At 42.6% G+C, this 20,415-nt stretch overlaps 1 protein-coding gene across 1 annotated transcript in view; it reads left to right on the top strand.

Moving 5' to 3' along the window:
* The window catches only part of LARGE1 (LARGE xylosyl- and glucuronyltransferase 1), a 583,138-nt gene extending 570,614 nt beyond the window's left edge, over positions 1-12,524 (top strand). The window contains exon 15 of the mRNA XM_061638979.1: positions 12,306-12,524. Coding sequence (XP_061494963.1) covers positions 12,306-12,489 — 184 coding nt within the window. The 3' untranslated portion in view covers positions 12,490-12,524. The remainder of the gene's footprint in view (positions 1-12,305) is intronic.
* Positions 12,525-20,415: the final 7,891 nt, after the last annotated feature.

Raw genomic sequence — 20,415 nt, 5'->3', positions numbered from 1 at the left:
AAGATTTGGTTAGGATAGCTTAAGAGATGTCTAAATACATAGTGAACAAATAACTTTCCAAAATCTGTAGTATATTAGCATTGGTCTCGGTTAACATAAACACCGGCTTTAGCAGTCCTGCCACTAATATTTTGGGGCTATCAGAGTTCAGATGAGATTCTGTTGGGAGAGAGACAAAAGTAGATCTGTGGAACTCCTGGGGCCAGTTGACAAAATCATGGTCTGGAAATTCTGTACATGGGGTGGGGCCCTGGGTCCATGTACAGTATATGCCCCCTGCCATGTATAGAATAAAATGCATGATATAGGATGTTTACCCAGTTCACAGGAATTGGTTGTACACCTATCACACAATATTTTGCATGCATGCCAGGTATCCTGCTGCTTTCTTTGGATCTATACAGTTTTTACACTGACTTTCCAGGTTTTTGCAGTTTGCAGTTGTGCAAGCCAAACCTAAGAAAGGAAATATCAATGTGTAATGGAAGTGACATTAATAAGATGAGTTTTATAAAGCTCCACATTTATTCTTGACCAATTGACTTTAACAAGCTCATTAGGTATGGATAAACGGACTGATCTTGTTTTATCAGAGATAAATGTTAGTTCCTTTTTTTCTAATAGCATGCACATTATTTCTTCAGCTGACCATTATAACTACATTTGGTTAGGCAAGCACGAATATCACTGCAATTATCGAGCCCAATATGTTTTGGCCTCTTATGAAATATAATTACCATCTTTGTCCATCACAATAATCTCTGGTTTGTGGCTTATCATGGTTTACTGTGAATGAGCAGTTTACTGAGGCACAGTGCCTAATCACTCTCACATCATTCCTACACTGGTGCATGCAAGGAAGCGTCAGCTAACTTTGACTTTGGCTTCCTGTTACAGCTGAGTCCAGGATCATGGCTTATTTGCTCTATAACAAGCCACAGTCTGTAAGCCAACAACAAACTAAGGTTTAACTAATTATCATGCTTGTTAGCAGTCGTGACTTGTTTGGGAGCAACAAGCCATGATCCCCAAATCCAATGCAATGGGAAGTCAAGCTTAATGACATCTTCCTGGTTTCTTTCTCCCACTGTCATGAATGCAACCCGGGATCAGTAGTGTAGCGGCAAACTTAGAAGTGCACGGTCCCTTCATAATAGCCATGCCATGCCTCTGTCACAGCCACACCCTCTTTTCCACTTTTCCTCCTCTCCCTTGACCTCCATGTCATCTCCAAGTCTACACTCCACTACAACAGATGTCCCTATAAAACAATCAGCATGAAAAGGGAGACTCTGTGTTAGCTACTGAGAAGATTTTTCTCAGTGGCTGACTTGTTTCTTCTCAGTGGCTAACATGCTCCCTTTTCATGCCGATTGGTGCATACATAGGGATCTGGCTGTAACTTTGCTCTTAAAAAAGGAACGGGTCTACAACCCCCTGCAGCCCTGGATGACTACACTTCTGCCCAGGATCAGAGGAGGAGGGTGCAGAGACCAAGTTTGCAAAAATGATTTATTAATTTCATTTATTTGAGAGCTCTCAATTATACAATACATTCATGCATGCTCTGCAGAGATTTAGTAACCAAAAGAGAGTTGCCCTGTCTAACTAGAAGGCCAGTCTCGCACCACAGAGGGTTGGTGAAGCTGGATTAGCATGGAAGCTTCACACTGCTCATTGGAGTGCTGCAGAGGTTTATGCCCCAAAATGGCTCTGCCCCCAAAGCTCTTACAAGTCTACTTAGGCTGCAGTCCAATACATGCCAACTCAGAAGTAAGCTCCATTTTGTTCAATGGGACTTACTCCCAGGTAAGTGTGAATTGGGTTGCAACCTTAGTCTCTCACTACATGGCAAGTGAACTGATGTGTTGACTGCAGATATCCTTTGAATTGCAAGGACATTATTCAATATGTGACTAAGGGTCATCTTCTCTGGCCTTATCAGGATGCCTCTTGGCAAATGGGCACAGCTGTCCTGAAAAATGCTATATCATCTTCCAAGGAATGTTGTTTTCCTTCAATCTAATGTTTTGGTTCAACCAAAATCCTGTTTATAGCCATCAGCAGTCTGTTGTTGAGGTTTTTCTCTTTGGCTACCTTGCAGAGCTACTTTCCAAGTATTCACTCAGGCATCCATTCTATTCATACAGTCGTTCCTTCTCAGTTGTAATTGATTGCACTAAAAATAGTGATATTATAAAGGCAACAAAAGCAGAAGTATAATGAGTATATTATCAGAGACTCATTTTACAGATACAATGTCTGACTTATTGCAGTGTGTGACACCACTCAGAGAAGTAGGGTTGCCAGGTCAGAAGCATCCCAAACCCTGAGATTTTGGGGGCGGACCCAAGTGATGTCATGGGGTGGGTCCAAGTGATGCCATGGGGCAGGTCCAAGTGACATCATGGGGTGGGTCCAAGTGATGTCACAGAGTGGGTCCAAGTGACATCATGGGGCGGGTCTAGGTGATGTCATTAAGCATCAACCACAGTTGCTTGGCACATACAATTCATACAAAAACATTTATCTGATTGGAAATTAAGATAGAAATCTTAGCTAAAAGATTGAGCTTGAGTAGGGAACATTTAATCTAGCCAATTCGCTTCTGGCAAAAACGGTTCAAGTGCCCTCAGGCCAGGCCAGGCCAGTCACCAGAAGGCCATTGTAGGAAGAAAGGAGCCTAGTGTTGTGGAGATGTTAGATGGGAGCACTCAGAAATAAAGATGGATGCCCCTGAAGAGCTGCAATTCTGAACACACTTACTAAGGGACTAAGCCCCATAGAACTCAATAGGACTTATTTCTCAGTAGATATGGTTTAGATTGTGTTGTTGGTAAAGCTTGACAAGGGATCCTTTGCAAAGATATCCATATCAAAGTAGGATTGGCAACCCCCTGCCTGGAATGCCCTGCCCCTACCTTTTAACATCCAAATTTCTTTACAGATTTGAGCCTTCATTTAAGAAAGAGGTCTGAGTAATGAGTAAGAAGATTCTCTACCCTTTTCTGTATCCCCTGTGGGCTGCTATAAACTCACTTTATCAGCCAACCCAATTCCAGTGAATATAATTGACAGAGAGAAAGCACACATAATTTGGTCTACCTTCATAGGCAGTAGATTACGAACAACAACAATTGCAGCCATACTGCCCAGTATGTGAATACTCTTTACCACTATTGGACAAGAAACAAACAACAAGGTGAATAATCAGTGAGTTTAAGAAGGTTGAGCGGAGCACATGGAACCACTGTTGTTGCTTCTATGGATGAAAGGGAGTGAGGATAAAGGTAAATGAAATGCAAATAGAAAAAGAAGAACAAAAGACAGTGATGATTTCTTAAATGCAATACCATACCAACCACAACAAGATTCCTATGAGTAAGACACAAAACTAAGCATCTCACAACCAGTCAGGATTCCTAACCAAAAACCAAAAATATGATAAAGGAAGAAAAATTTGTATAAGCATGACTATCAAATATACTTATTATTTACACAACCTGTAAAGATATTTATAGAGCAATCCTACGTTTATTTATTCAGAAGCAAGTCCCAGTGGGGCTTACTCAAACAAGGACAGAACTGCAACCTCAAGTGATAAGCAACTTCATTCATGCAACCGAAAATTCAGAATCATGCCACTTTGAGCTGTTTTGCAACTGTTTATACTTGTTTTTATGGTTATTGGATTTTAAAGGGATTTATTTCTTATTGTGAGCTGCCTTGGTTTCCAGACTGCAACCTTACCTCTTGCTGGAAAGATTCCCCCCCCCCCACACACACACACACACATTGGAGATGTAAAAATACATACACCCCATATAATAGTTTATTGTCAAAACCAGTTGATCATTGCAGAACATTAAAAAAATAAAATCAGTATTATTTTCCAACATAATAAAAACAGTGATACCTAAGTAAGCCCTGCCTAATTGCTTTAAAAATAGGATTGGAGGGGGAGAGAAAAATATACAACACAAACACAATTCTTTCCTATGTTCATTCAAAAGTCCCATCAATTTACAGCACAATCCTAACCATGTCTACTCAAAAAGAAGTCCTACTGAATTCAATGGGGTTTACTCTGGGTATGTTTACTCTGGAAAATCAAGTACTAGATTATTATTATTATTAATTGCATGTATATACTGCCCCATAGCCAAAGCTCTCTGGGCAGTTTACAACAATTAAAAACATTAGAAACAAGTATACAAATTTAAACCATTAAAACCCATAAAAACAGATAAGCAAGTTAAAAACACATGTTATTCAAATGCTGTTAAAATGCCTGGGAGAAGAGAAAAGAGGGTTAAAGCTTCAATTTGGGAAGTTTGCAAAATACTGCCCTCTTCAAAATTTAAACCTGTCTGACTCCTACACACAGGAGAGAAAAAGACTGAAAGCTTACTTATTCAACCTGCATGTTTCTGAGCCTTGGGTCAGTCACTGCCTGTCAGCCTCAGAGAGAGGCAATGGTAAACCCCCTTCTGAATACCTCTTACCAAGAAAACGCTGTTTGTTCATAGGGCCCCTCTAAGTAGGAATCGACTTGAAGGCAGACAAAACAATGTGAGTCTACCGTTTTGGCTTTATCATTCCTTGTCAATCACAACCCTGATGTCTTATTGGCTAAAAACCTGAAAGGGGAGGGATTAGAGCAACCAAGTAGTTGGGGGGGCGGCTGACGTTTTGGTGTGCTTCTCTGGAACCAGACCACCTAGAAACTTTTTTTTTTAATGAAAGCTGAAAGTCCGGAGATTAAGGTCAGTCAACCGGAGAGCCGGAGAGGACCCCTAGAAACCAGAGTCTCAGGCTGAAAAACAGAGATCTGGCAACCCTACAGAGAAGTGAAGCAAAAACATTTTGGGCAGCCTACATCAGCATACTGAACATTCACTGTGAATCATGGCTTATTGCCAAGTAATGCAATGCACAACCATGGCTTATTTTGACATGCAATGCAATGCTAAACCATGGTTTCATGTTGTGAGAATGAGCTGAAGAGATCGGGCTTGCACCTTTCTTCTTCACCCTCTTCCTCTGGAATGGCTGTAAGAAACAGTTTAGAAGCTTTTGCTTCAATTTTAGATTAACCAGCTCTTATAACAGATGTGAGGAATGTTTGTCCCTCCAGATATTGCTGAACTACCACTCCCATCAGCTCCAGCAAGCATGGCCAGTGATCACGGATTATGGGAGTTGTACTTCATCAGCATCTGGAGATCCAAAGGTTCCCTGCAACTGTTTTCTAGCCTTTTGACTATGTTTAGTGTAAACAATGGATTGATTCCATAAAGGAAGCCACAGACCTGAACTTACAAGATCTGAACAGGGTGGTTTATAAAAGATGCTGGAGGTTGCTGATTCATAGGGTAGCCGTAAATTGAAATTGACTTGAAAGCACATAACAACAAAGTGTAAACAAGCTAGTTTCAAACTATGGGTCATAGTTAAGATCAGTGCTTTTTTTGGTAAAAAATGAAGTGCTTATACTCATAGCTTGATAAAAGTGTTGTGGGTGCCAGCACCCAATGGTTGCCACAGGCAGCCAAAAAAGAGGTGCCAGTACTCCGAACTGGTGAGTACCATCACACATAAAAAACCCCTGATTAAGATTAACTAATGTTTAGGGTTCAGACACACCATGAAACCAGGGATGGTTAGCCTGTGGTCCTCCAGATGTTCTTAGACCAACTCCTATCAGCTATAGCTAACAACATCTGTGAGGCTACAGATTACCCACCTCTACACTAAATTGTGTTAATCTAAAATGGAAGTGGAACATTCTGATCTCCTCCTTGTAATGTTGAGCCATGATAAACCATGAACTCATTTCCTTTAGAAGTGAATGATATTCTGTTGGGGGGAAAAACAGAAAAAAAGCTTGGAGGAAACAGACTTTCTAAAAGCAAGTGTTATCAGCCTACAATAATAAGAGCTTTATCCCAAAGCTATAATGATCAACTTTCAAACTCATTACTTTAAATACATAATGACCTTTTCAAAGCCTTCATGATTTAAATGTTTATGACAGTAGGAATCAATGGGACTTAAAGGTGCTTAACTGTTCATTTGTAAATGCATGCAAAATGTTATTTGACTCTGAAATGAATGGCAAAACCATTGTTTACACAGACTCCTATCTTCACATTATGCACTGATCCATCTGTAGCCTTGCAGCAAGGCACATCCCAAGTGACCACATTCCTCCAACAAAGACTGGAGGTGAACCAAAGTCCCCAATTGACTCTCCCCAAGCTCCACTCCCTGGCCTGGGAATGTGGATCTTCAAGTGTCAAATCCCTAGCTTGTAGATGAGGGTTACTTTGCGTTGCAGTGCCCTCCTGCCTTTCATGCTCCCTGTCCTATTGGTCAGGCATGGTAGTGCGAGAGGCTCCAGGAAGTCAGGCTAGGGGAGAGCATCTGTGAAGTCCCAGATTCTGACCATAACTGGGCCTCTAAACAACAGTTCAGATCTGAATTTTACTATTAATATAGGTATAAAGCTGGGATTTTGCACAGTATTTTTTCTTAACATTTTCATGAAATAATGGTTGCATTTTGACCACGTCTCGCTTTTCCCCAATGGTGCCATCCTATGAAAACTGGAAATGCATATTAATCCTGCTGCTGTCGATATTCCAAAATGTGGCTCTTGGGGTCACTTAACACGAAGAGCTGCCTGAGCCTTAAATGTAAACGCCAAAGCAAAGAGACAGTCCTTCATGCAATGCAAAGTGATTGTGGCCAGACATTATGCTACCTGCATGTATCCTCAAAGTGGCTTCTTGCCACTGTTTACTAGAAGACTGAAGTGCAGCTGGAACAGAGTAATATTGTTCAACTAACTGGTTTTTGTAATGGGCTATAGTAATTTCCTCTAGCTTCCTGCAGAGTCCCCTCCACCCGCAGTTCCTCAGCTGAAAAAAGGACTTGGAACAATGCAATGAAAAGACAAAAGTATCAAAAATGGGAAGAGAATGGTGATTATTTTCATCTTTTGGAGAAGAGATGTGGCTCAGAGCATCTGTTTTGCATGCAGAAGGTCCCAGGTTCAATCCCTGGTATCTCCACATAGGGTGAGAAGAAACTCCTGCCCAAAACCCCTGAGAGCTGCTGCCAGTCGGCATCGACAATACTGAGCTAGATGGACCAATCGTTTGATTCAGTGTAAGGCATCTTCCTATGTTCCTTTGCAACCATTTCAGTTAGTCATTTGTGTGGTGTGTGTAAAATCTGAAGTGAAATGTTCATTATCAGACATTTGCAGTCTTGTAGGGCACAAGGTTGGGGCCCTGAAAGAGCAAGTGGTCAAAAGATGGTTATGGTGAAAGGCATTGTGGGAAATGATACACAATGTGCGTTTGCCACCTGGACTCTGAAGAAAAGGAAGGCAGCATATATAATACAGCCTGATGTGCAGCACACTGCAGGGTTAAAGAGATTACTGACAAAAGAGTGAGCCCATTTTGTGTTTCCTTTTTAGCCTGGCTTGCTTTTGAATTGTGCTTTGTTTAGTCACGACACATGTGGCTTTTACATTCTTTAGGGGGAGAACCTACAGTTTCATGAGCCTTTTGGTGAATGGGGCATGAAATTATGTTTGTCATTTACTTGCAAGTTACATCTCACGAAGGAATTTACATTTTAAAATTATGTGGCAAGCTTCGTGGCCTGAACTATCTGCAAACCCTTTTTCCATTCGCTCACCCATCGTGGATGAACTGTAAGAGTATGCTTTTGGGGTGAGAATAAACTAACACATCTGCTTTGTTTTACAAGCCCCCTTTTAACAGCACTGATCTCCAGAATGTAGCTCTCTTCAGCACCACCTTCCTGAGTGCTTCGCGACAGGCAGTGAGCCAAGTCTATTGTGCCATTTTGTTGGATGTGAAACCTTGGGATGATGAGGCATGTGCTCAGTGGCTCTGTCCCTGGCCCTTCCAGTTTATTTTTTTTAAAAGGGATCATGTGATACTGGAGTAGGGAACCTCAGGCCCAGGTGCCAAATGTGACCCTCCAGGGCTCTTTATCCAGCCCTTGGAACTCTCCAGGCCATGCCCCCTCCCTTGGCCACACCCCTTTCCCCAGGTCACACTCCTCATTGGCCATTCACCACACCCTCTCCCAGTGCTTTTCTCTGGCTGGAATGTGTCATTGGACCGTGATCATACATCTTGCTTGGGGGATGGAGAGATGTGTGTGTGCAGGCAGAATCCTCTGTCTTTTTTGCATGGGCAGAATGGAGTTGTACTCTACAGAAGGAAGAGTAGCACCATCACACCACTCAGTTTTGCCTCTGGCACCACCCACCATTGGCATGAGGCCCCTTGAAGGTCGCCCATTTGAGAATGCGGCCCTCAAGCTGAAAAAGGTTCCTTGCCCCGGCTGCAGTAGGTGATGTGAAAGACCTCTGGCTGAGGTCCTGGAGAACCATTGCAAGTCAGAGCAGACATTAATCCCCCCCGAAACATTCACTTTCCCCATATGTTTTTATGGGGAAGAGCCATAGCTTAGCAGCAGAGCACATCTTTTGCATTCAAAAGAGAGGCGTTTCATTCCTCGGCACCTCCAGGTAGTGCTGGGAAAGTCCCCTGTCTGAAACCCTGGTGAACTGCAGCCAGTCAGTGCAGATAGTACAAAGCTCGATGGCCCAGTGGCCTGGCAACTTCCTGCATACCTGCCACTCAACAGAATCAATGCAACGCTTGATCTGGCTATAGTTGCTTGCTGCAGCATGTGTGTACATCATGTGGGTGTACTTTGTCTTCCGCTCTCCATCAATAAAGATGGAATGGAGTGGCCGTGTCTCTTACTTTACAAAGGACGGTCCTCTATTTCAAAGTGGTGTCAAGAGACTGTCCTCTCTTTGGAGGTCTCCTCTGTTTGAGGTCAGTCCAGTCCAAGTCTGGTTTAAAGATAAGGAGCCATAGGAAGGGTGAGCAGAGCAGGAGCCTTGACATTGCCCAGCCACAGTTAGCAGCACCTGGCCAGCAGGTTGAACACACACACAAGCCACCTGGTGTCTTCCCCACTATGATGGGATGTATTGTGTTTCCATTTAAATTATAGGGATTGTTTATATATTTGCATCTATGCAAATAAATTACCATATGTGAATTTTATGCAAATTGGTGCCCTCTTTTGACTTTCCTACCCTTTTTTTGGTGATGCAAAGCCTCATTTTTGGCAACACTTGACTGGCCACCCCAAAATGAAATGTGGGCCCTCCTAACAAATTCAGGGACCAAGCTCACAGTGATGAGATTGTTTTCCATTTATAAAAGAGTTTTTTCCCTCTGGCTTTTATAAAAGTATCCGATCACTATCTGAAAGGAATACAATGTGCCTGCATATTCTATGCCTGACTGATTCCAGAAAGAGCTGTCTGAGGTCTGACAGTGTGATATTATTTTCGTTATTTTGATGTGCAACCGCATTAAACACAGTTAGCAGTCTGATGCTTTAATCGGTATCATACTGGTACATCTCAACATGGAATAAACCCTAGTGAGCCTCTCCACAGTGGTAGAACAGCAAGGCTCGCCAACCCAGTGCCCTCCAGAAGTTGTTGGACTACCATCATCCTGGCCATTGGCTATGCTGGCTGGGGCTGATGGGAGTTGGAGTCCAACAACATCTTGAAGGCACCATGCTGGCTAACCCCGTGTTACACTCAGTTAGGAATTATCATTGTTATGAGTCTGATGAAAGTTCTTATCCCTCGATGCACCACTAGCTGTATCTCTGAAGTGTCTCTGATTGTAACTGTCTTTCTTGATTGAAAAGTCAAATTCACATTTAAGCCCTCTCTCATTTCCTTTGCATTGCCCCCAATTACCCACCCACCCACCAATGTCCCTGGATTTTTCTAAAACTACATCCAACAGCTGTTACAGATTATTTTAGTGTACCTGCCAATCTAACAGAGAAACACCTTTAGGTATCTCAAGCTATGTTATCTTTTCTAAGGAGTGCATAACATTAGGGAATGTGTTTTAGTTCAGAATAAGTTGAACAGACATTACTTTATTCATGGAACAGACATGCATTAGTTGCTGCCAGCTCCTAGTTCTTCAAAAGATCAGCGTATTATTGCACAAAAGTTCACAGCTCTCAGGAAAAGTACTTCATTCTATTTTTGCAAAGAGCAAAGTGGTTCAGGTAGTGCAGGCACCACAATAGAGAGAAAAGTCTATAGTGCATTATGAGTTTGGAGGTGAGCACTTCAAACTTGCACATAATGCTATTCATCGCCACATACATAGATAGCATCACAGCACCTCCTTCAGTTGCCTCCATCATTTGGCAATGGCATCTAGGAAGGGCCATGTGCATCCCAAGATCTAAGGCTGTGGGGGGGGGGGGGAGAGAGGCTTGCTGAAATCTGAACTAGATGAAATGTTAAGTACCTGATTGGCCCTTGCATGCTTCTTTCTGTTTACTAAAAAGCAGCCATGGGGAGAGAGACATCCAGACTGAGCCCTTAATGCAAGTGCATAATCAGATGATTAGTATAAGAAAGAGGCAGAAATTCTGTTCAGTTCTTGTCTAAAGGTGTGCCCATCTAATCCACACTTTTCAAAACAATACAACCGAAGCACAGCCATCCTTTGACAATCGCTCTTCTCTGAATTTTGCAATGCAGTTCTCTAGCCAAATAATATGTGCAAGATGCCTGTACTAAAGTGTGTGTAGAAATGCATATATTAGTGAAAATAACATAAAAATGCATTACATAAGGGAAAAATTGCTCTACTAGGCAGAGCTTGGAAAAGTTACTTTTTTGAACTACAACTCCCATCAGCCTAATCCAGTGGCCATGTTGCCTAGGGCTGATGGGAGTTGTAGTTCAAAAAAGTAACTTTTCCAAGCTCTGCTACTAGGCAAAATTGCATACATACTTGTATATTACAAGAAATTTGCACTAAAACGCTGATGATTTTTTTTTCTAATTCTCAAACTGAGGTGGAAATGCAGAAAACTGAAGACTGGAAAAATGAGGAACCAAGAGAAACTAAAAATGACATTTGCCCCATCCCTAGTTAGCATCATGTCAATTTTTGCTCTGACTCTCAGGCCACATGGTGAACAAATAAATGCCTATTCTTCTCCTTGTGCCAAAGCCATGACAGATTGATCAAGTTAAAATACCTAATTTTTAAAAAGCATTTGCACATATGCATTCCTAAGACATCAATGGAGGTTTTCTATAGATAGTTCTACATGTGCCATTGCTGCCCTCTACTGTTGGATGTTTAGATTGGTAATTCCTTTTTTGGGCTGGTAAGTAGTTTCTTTTGCTTTCAACTGACCTTTCATGGCTGATTAGGGTAGTTTCCCAGTTTGTTCTTAATGCTGGAACACAGGAAGGTGCAGAGCTTGGAAAAGTTACTTTTTTGAACTACAACTCCCATCAGCCCAATCCACTGGCCACGCTGGCTGGGGCTGATGGGAGTTGTAGTTCAAAAACGTAACTTTTCCAAGCTCTGGAGTGATAGCAGAAGGGTCAAGGGGCAGGCTTGTGCTGATGTTCATTTGGTCTCAAATCCCTTTAATATTCTCATTTGCAGTTCTCTTTGTCAGTATTTGTAAAAGCAAATTGAGCATGGCAAGTTGTATAGATATAATCAAGCCATTGTGGTAGGATTCACTTAAGCAGCAAAATGATCTACAACTACTTAAGTAATGATCAAGACTTGTAAGGGCAAAATCAAGTGGTAGCATTATCATGTCACAGTGGTGTCTCAGTTCCCTAGAAATGATCACAAAAGGAGATCCAAGAAACAAACCTACATCACTTAAATTCCCAGTCATTCTTTGCTACCTGATTGTAAACACTGCTTTCTCTTAAGATGTTTTCTCCTGTTTAATCAGCCCACCATCATTATGTTCACCTGCACTTGGCTGACCTTCTCTTCTCCTAAAGATACAGGATCAGTCTCAGGCAATGGACCTGGCAACCCTAGTGGGTAGATGTGTAGATGGACCTCTGAGCTATCTGTGGCCTACATTCTGATGCTCCTGTAGTCCTCCAGATGTTGTTGAACTCCAACTCCCATCAGCCTCAGCCACCATGGTCAATAGTCAAGGATGATGAGAGCTGTAGTCAAGCAACAACTGAAGGGCCATAGGTTTCCCACCCCTGCTGTAATGGAAACATAGGAACCAGGGCAGACTCTTTATCAATCTAACCCAACATTGTTTAGTATGAGTGGCAGTGCCTTTTCCTAATTGCCTGTTACCAGGTGTGTAGTCTTGTTGGGATACTCCGGGACATCATCTCATCATTTTTTTAACAGGCTTCCCGCTCCTGGCCTCCTCCAATCCGCCACCCCCACCACCATGGAGGAGGAAACAGGAGAGGAGGGGGCCCCAGGCCAAACAATAGAGCAAAGGCCTTGTCAACAGCCTCCAAAGCAGGGCCAGAATGCAGAGGAGGAACAAGAGGAAGCACCCCACCATGGAGCAAGAGACAGGCTATAGGCTGGGATGTGCCAAAAATCCACTTAATTCCAACTGAAACACCCTCTCCCAAAGCTGCTTTTATCTGATGAAACTGGCAGTGAGAATTTTGTGACACACATGTGGGTGTAACATATACTTTCCCTTACCTTCCAAAAGATTTGATTTGCACCTTCTAAAACAAAGTTGGGTCAAATTTTTATCTGTCATTACACAATTATTTCTGAAAGCACTTAAGGAATATAAGATATGGATAAGGTAAAAAATTTGCAAGGGCAATGGATTCAGAAAATGACAAGATTGCAAGATTGTCAAAAAAGATTGCAATGTGGAAACAATATAGAAACTATAGAGAGATGTTAAGATGCAGGAAAAACAAAGAAGAATAAAGTGAGGACTGGAACAAGAGGAGAGAAGAAATAAGCTAAAGGACACAAACCAGTAAACTTCAGTTGTTACAAAGTGATGCTGCCAGCGTTCGGAGTTTGGAAGGTTAGCAATGGTGAACTCAAAGAGTCTACCCACTAATCCATTACAACTGATCTACTGTGACACTGAATTCTGTTTGTTTGACTGTTTGAATTAATAACATATTTTGTTCAATTAAGCTTTCTTTGCATAGTCAAAGTAAAAAGGAGTATTAAGGCCTGTTTTGCTGTTTTGAATTCATAGTAGAAATGTATTGAGAATCACATTGCTTGTGCTAAAATGCTGACAGTTAATTTACTTGTGTGTGTGTAAAGAGAAATGCTAGTTGATGAATTGCAGAACCATTGTTTGTTTAAAGCTGTGTCTGCAAAATAGATAACTGTATTCTCACAGGCTTTTAGTTGCAAATGCACCTATGCCGAAGAAAGTATCAGACTATGTTGCACATGTACAAGGCTAAGATGAACATAACAAGATAACAAGTGTGAAAAACAACTTCTAAATATGGTTATTAGGAGGAAATGGGCATGGATTAATGATGTAGTTATGATGTAGATGTGATGAAATTGATGCATGAATAATTAGTAAAATAAAGCTTATAAAAAGGCCAGCACAGCAGAGTCTGTCAGAACTGGCTTGGCCCTTCTCCACGTGCACATGTTAGAAATAAATATACTCTATCCTCCATCTTGTTTCGTTCGTTCTTGAGCTCTATTGGGTGAGTATTGGGAGAGGATTCAAGCTACCAGGATCCCTAAAAGGGACTGGGGCGTATTGTTTGTAACACTACAACTCCACCAAAGTTTGGGCCTGAATCATAATGGGCTCACTCTCAGCCAGTCCTCCTATCATCCCCCTTTTCCCAAGCAAATTTATTTCTGAAGAGGGAAAGAATCAGCAATAAGCTTGTTGATGACAGTGGGGACCTTGTAGGCAACTTCCTTAAGTCTTGGATGTGAAGCAGAACTAATGTTGCTGAGATGCGTGGTAATTTTAGCTGCCAGTGGCTCCTAGTACATTCATAGCACCACGAAGCATTGGAAAATGTAATTCCCATGCACCTCAATGGTAATGGATGTTCCTGAACACGCTCAAGAGGGTCAAGACCTCAAAAATAAGGTATACATCACCAGCCAGCTTTCCCTACTGCCAAGTCTCTCCTTCAGTGATAGTTTGTTTGGGAAGGGTAGAACTGGTAGAGAAGGCTTGGAAGGATCCCCGAGGTGTGCTATCATTCTGAGCTTCCTTGGAGAACTCTTAGGCTTTTATAAAAAAATCTTAGAGGTCTCAAAAAAGCTCAGGAAAGCTGAGTAAATTATGAGATGAGCCAGGAGACCTCTTTCATCAGTAACTGAAAGCAACTGAGATGTTTGCTCAAAAATACATGTTGTCATCAGTGGGGCTTCCTCACACACATATATGGGGCTTACACACACATGTACAGAGCCCATTCAGACATGCACTACCAAGATCTCATATACCCCATTCTTACACTCATTTTCCATCCATGAGAACTAGAAAAGGTCCTCAAATGCAAAGATGTATCACTGAACACTAAAGTCAGGATCATTCAGACCATGGTATTCCCGATTTCTATGTATGGATGTGAAAGTTGGACAGTGAAAAAAGTGGATAAGAGAAAAATCAACTCATTTGAAATGTGGTGCTGGAGGAGAGCTTTGCGCATACCATGGACTGCAAAAAAGACAAATAATTGGGTGCCAGAACAAATTAAACCAGAACTGTCACTAGAAGCTAAAATGATGAAACTGAGGTTATCATACTTTGGACACATCATGAGAAGACATGATTCACTAGAAAAGACAATAATGCTGGGAAAAACAGCAGGGAGTAGAAAGAGAGGAAGGCCAAACAAGAGATGGATTGATTCCATAAAGGAAGCCACAGACCTGAACTCACAAGATCTGAAAAGGGTGGTTCATGACAGATGCTCTTGGAGGTCACTGATTCATAGGGTCACCATAAGTCGTAATCGACTTGAAGGCACATAACAACAACAATTCTCACATACACAATACCACACAAAAAAACCTGATCATGTTCACACACTACCACTCATGACATGTGATAGAGTTGGAAAACATGAGGCACTCGTACTTCCTGATTCATTCCTATGTTCATGATGCATCTTATTTGGTCACAGTTTTCTGTCTCTCCTTCATCCTCCTGTCAATGGATCTCATAAATCAAGCTATCTATAATGTAAAACATCCTTTGCTGAGACAGGGAGTAGAACCAGGTACAAAACTGAGAGCAGGAAGCGGTGGAGACTGGTGTCTCCAATGTCAATGGAGCTGAGCACCTTGGGTAGCTCCTTGGCAGTTCGGACTAAAATCTGGTACGGATTCAGTGCCTCACTGACTTTGGAACCACCAGCCTCCACAGGCAGGGAGTGTATTTTTCCAAGTGCTGTCTATGCCCTTCACTTATAGATGAATGATAAGAACAGGGAAAGCAGTGGGCAGGGCCTTGCTTTCCATAGGGGAATGAAGCTGCTGGTGGTAACAGGGAGCTAGTGATTAGAATGCAATAAATCTCTCATATTTCTAAGCCATATGAGGGCATGTTTGCCAAGTTTTTAAGACATATGGAACCATACATCAAATTCCATGTAAAACTGGTGCCGTTATTCTCCTATTTTTCATTGAAGCTTGTAAGTAGGTCTCATATATCTTCAGCTCCTGCTGCAGCACAGGTTTCTTCTGCCTTTTCTCCTTTGCCTTCCTGCCAATTAGATTCCAGCAGGGACAGGATTTATGTAAACACTTAATCAAAATAATCACCCCAGGAGTCTGAGAAAATGGCAAGTCAGTGTCAAGCATGGGGCATGCATCAAAAGATGCAAAGTCGATATTTTCACCCAGTACAATTTAGCACCAGGGGAATAGATCCATTCTAGCTTTGCATCAATGCCACTTTTTTTTTTTTTTTAGTTCATGTCAATTTTTTCCCCCAGAAATGAAACCAAGGACATTCTTTTCGGTCATGCAAAATGTCATTGGCTTGTTTGGGCATCAGTTCCGACAGTTCTTGGTTACGTTTCTTTGTGTGTGCATTTTCCCAGCTTTTATGTCTGATGAGCAGATCTCTACCTTTTTGGAAATGTTTCACCTTTCACAGAGTGGCAGCCCCCCAAAAGCCCCAAACAAAAGTTTCAAGATGCATATTTGTAAAATGAAATTTACAAAGATGTGCACTGACTTTTTGAAATGGGGCATGCTGAATGATAAATAATTCCCTCCAGTTCTTTGGGGCCATATCCAAAACTGATCCCGGGTTCCACCTCAATGTTTGCAATGACTTTCAGAGTGTCTCTCTGGATTTTGTTTTTGTTAGAGATAGTATGCCTCTGAATACCAGTTGCTGGGAAGCACAAGTGGGAAGAGAGCTCTTGCACTTAGGGCCTGTCTGTGGGCTTCCCATAAGAAGAGTCCTGCTGGACCAGGCCAAAGGCCCATCTAGTCCAGCAGCCTGTTTCCATAGTGCTCAACTAGATGTCAAACGCTGTAGGAGAACAGGATGCTGAACTAGGTTTATTTATTTGTGTATACATACATACATACATACAAACTATTTATATACCACTATTCATAAAAAAATCAATGCGGTTTATAACATAGAAATACTTTATAAAAGCACATAAAAATTTAAAATCAGAAATCATTAACTATTGCAGAAAGACATCTTCTCATAAGCCTTGTGGCATAGAAAAGTTTCCAGCAGGTGTTTAAAAGTCAGAACAGAAGAAACCTGCTGAACTGCTATTAGCAGAGAATTCCACAGAACTGGGCCGATTACACTAACGGTTCGATTACTTGTCGTCGTCAAATGAGCCTCACCAACTTGAAACATGACCAATGATGCTCCTGCAGATTATCTCGGTGACTGAACTGGAATATAAGGGTTCAGGTGATCCCTTAGGTACCCTGGACCTAAGTTGTTTAGGAATTTGTAAATTAATACAAAGACCCTGAACCTGGCTTGGTCGTAGATAGGCTGCCAATGCAGATGTTTTAACAATGGTGTTGTTGGAATAGGCAAACTTGCATGTTTCCTTGTGAAAGGGAGATGTTCCCTTTAAGGGATATTTGGGGAAACATCCCATGTATCTGTTTACCATGATGTAACTTCCTAATGGGTGGGATTAGTTACCTGGCTTCCTCCTCCTTTGTCCTGGGGATTCCTGAATAATCTCCATTAATGATCCTTTTACCTCTGAGAAAAGTCGCGTGGCAGATGCTCTCCTCTGAGAGCATCACTACAAAAGACTAAGATGGACTAAGACTTTTACTTTTTCTTTCATTGAAGCTAGAGCCTATGTTTCTGAACATATGAAAGGCCTTGAGTAAATATCATTTATCTTTTACCTAAGAAGGTTGTGTCTGCTGTCATTTATGCCTAGGGAAAGGTGGGCTGGTTTACATTCTCACTCTGCTGCTTGCATTTATATCTCTGCTAAGAAATAGGACCACGAAACTTAGCTCCTATTTCATTTTATATTTTTAAAATACCAAACAGGTGTCACATGTCATCAGCCATGTGCCCCCATCAGCAGCCAGGCCACTGCATTTTGCATCAGCTGAAGTTGCCCAAGAGCAACCCCACATGGAGCACATGGTAGTACAGTAGGGCCCTGCTTTTTGGCACCCCGCTTTTGGCATTCCGTTAATACGGCACCAGCAGGGTGATCAGCTGGAGGGGGGCTGGAGCTCCCCACACTCCAGCTGATCTCACTGGAGGAGGGGAAGATCAGCTGTAGCATGCTACAGCTGATCTTATCCTCCTCGGGGGTGGTCAGACTCGTGCACTCCAGCTGATTGTGCCCAAGGAGGGAAAGATCAGCTGTAGCTCGCTACAGCCGATCTTCTCCTCTTCTGGCGCGATCAGACTCCGCTCAAGCTGATCGTGCCCAAGGAGGGGAAGATCAGCTGTAGCTCGCTACAGCCGATCTTCTCCTCTTCTGGCGCGATCAGACTCCGCTCAAGCTGATCGTGCCCAAGGAGGGGAAGATCTGATCTTCTCCTCCTCTGGTGCGATCAGCAGGTTAGGTTCCAGACCCCCGTGCTACAGCTGATCTGCTTTTCAGCAGTTTTTGCTTTCTGGTGGGGGCCTGGAACCTAACCTGCCATATGAGTGGGGCCCTACTGTAATCCAGCCTCGAGGTTACCAATGCATGGACTACAATGGTCACACTATCCCTGTCCAGGAATGGTCTGAAACTGGTAAAAGACACTGCTAGCCTCAGAGGACTCTTGAGCCTCTAGTGACAAAGATGTATCCAGAAATATCACCAAACTATGCACTTACCCCTTCAGAGAGAGTGTGGCTCCATCCAGTACAGGTAACTTGCCTTTCTGCCAGACATAGAAACCACTCACCCAAAGAGCCTCTGTCTTCTCAGGATTCAAAGACAGTTTATTGGCCCTCATCCAGTCCACTACAGCATTCACAGCCCCTCCTGTTCCAGATGTTATGGAGAAATAGAGCTGTGTGTCATCAGTGTGCTGCTGACACCTTGCTCCAAAACTTCTAATGACCGCTCCCAACAACTTCATATGAATGTTAAATAGCACTGGGGAGAGAATAGTACCCTGCAGAGTCCCATAGCACAAGTGCCAGGGGGCCGAGAAGTACTTACCCAGTGTTACTGTCTGGATGAGACCCTGAAGGTAAGGGTGGAACCACCTTAATACGGTGCCCCCAATACCTATCCCACTGAGTTAGTCCAGAAAGATACCATGGTCAATGGTATCAAAAGCTGCTGAGAGACTGAGCACAAATAACAGGGTTGCACTCCCCTCTCTCTCATGATAAAGGCTGATTCAGCTTCAAAATCGGGTTTTAACTCAGACTGTAGTGGATCGGCAATCAGCCTCATCCAGGAATGCCTGTTGTTGCTCCACAACCATCTTCTCCACACCTTTGCCAAGAAAGGGATGTTGGTGATTGGTCTTACATTATTACATTCCAAACAGCATTATTACACTCCATTGGGTCCAGGCTTTTGGCCTGATCTAGCAAGACTTTTCTGATGTTCTCCATAGGATTCACAACATTTTTGTGCACATTTGTTTTAAATGTTGCTGTTCATGGTGTGAATGGAAATGGGATTGTCTAAAAAAAAACACATTGGTTTGCTGTTTGTTTTGGAATGGATGTGTGGCCACCAAAGTGAACTATATCTGGGGCAAAAGTGTAAATGCCAGCAGCTCCAATTTCCTTGCACAGCTGGCTTTCCTTCACCTTTCTCTTGATCTCTGCTATACCCTTCTCTCAGTCCCTTGGGCTCTTTGCCACATACCCCTAATAGTAGGACTGGTACACTTTGGTTAACCAGACCTAGTCCCATTTTTGAACAGGCCTCAAACACAGTTTTGAACAGTCAGTGCAGTTTACAAATTGTCCAGCCCTAATTGGAAGGGGTTTTTGTGTGTGCGCGCATGCATGCTGTCCGATGAATGCTGTCTCTCAAGTCAAGAACAAGGGCTGAATTCTGTTTGACTGCCTGCCTCATGTTTTCCCTTGCTTAGACCAGCTGTTTCCAAACTCGTGCCTTTCAGGTGATTTGGACTTCAATTCCCACCACCCCAGCCAGCACTTGCTGACTGGAGCTGGTGGGAATTGACCCCTAAAACATCTGGAAGGCATGAGGTTGGTGAAGACCTGCATAGGGAAATTACTTTTTGCCAGGCAGATTGAAGTTCTACGTTGACTGGTTCCTTCCAAGTAGGTATGCAGCAAAGTTTCCATACCCACACACCCACGTACCTCACATCTGATCCCAAACCATGGTTTCTATGCAGCAGAAGCATTTCCGAAGCAGGCCCAGAATGCACTGCTTTGCAGAGGTTGCCAGATTCACTTCAACAATAAAAGTAAGCCTCTGGGTAGAAAAAGAGGAGGGGCCTTTCCTCACCCTGCTTGCCTGCCAGCAGGTGGGGCTGTCTAGCCCGGTTACCATGACTCTCCTGTGTCTTATCCCCGCAGGTTAAAAAAAACAGTTTAAGTAGAAAAATGACTAGAGAGGTAACAGTTATGTAGTCTCTCCCTACCTGTCCTGCTCAGAGGCAAAAAAGGAGTTGGAAGGATAATAGAACTCTGCATCACTTGTACTTTGAGGTGGAGTTTCACAGTTGCAGTAAGCAAGTTTTGTCCTCAGTGGTAGGTAGGTAGGTAGGTAATGATTTTATTTATTTAGCTATAAGCCATAGGAAAGCTATCCTCAGTTTTGTCGGTGTTCCAGGTTTTCAAATTATGAGACCTGAAGAAATAGGGTCAACTTCCAGAGATCCTAGGGAGCATAGAAAAGTGAACATAATTTAAGAGTGTAATACATGCCTTGCTTTCATATGCACAAGAGCCAAGGTTCAGCCCCTAGGACTTCCAGTTTAAAAAGGCTGTTTGCTGGCAGTTGAAAATAAGTTTCTAAATTCTAAATTAGTGGACCCCATGAAGGCCCATGCATACACTGCCAAACTCTGGCCCATGAATCAGCCT

This window comes from Rhineura floridana, chromosome 8, assembly GCF_030035675.1.
Source record: "Rhineura floridana isolate rRhiFlo1 chromosome 8, rRhiFlo1.hap2, whole genome shotgun sequence".
Classification (NCBI taxonomy): domain Eukaryota; kingdom Metazoa; phylum Chordata; class Lepidosauria; order Squamata; family Rhineuridae; genus Rhineura; species Rhineura floridana.
The sequence above is the reverse complement of the archived record's forward strand: the minus strand, read 5'-3'. Positions and strand labels throughout refer to the sequence as shown.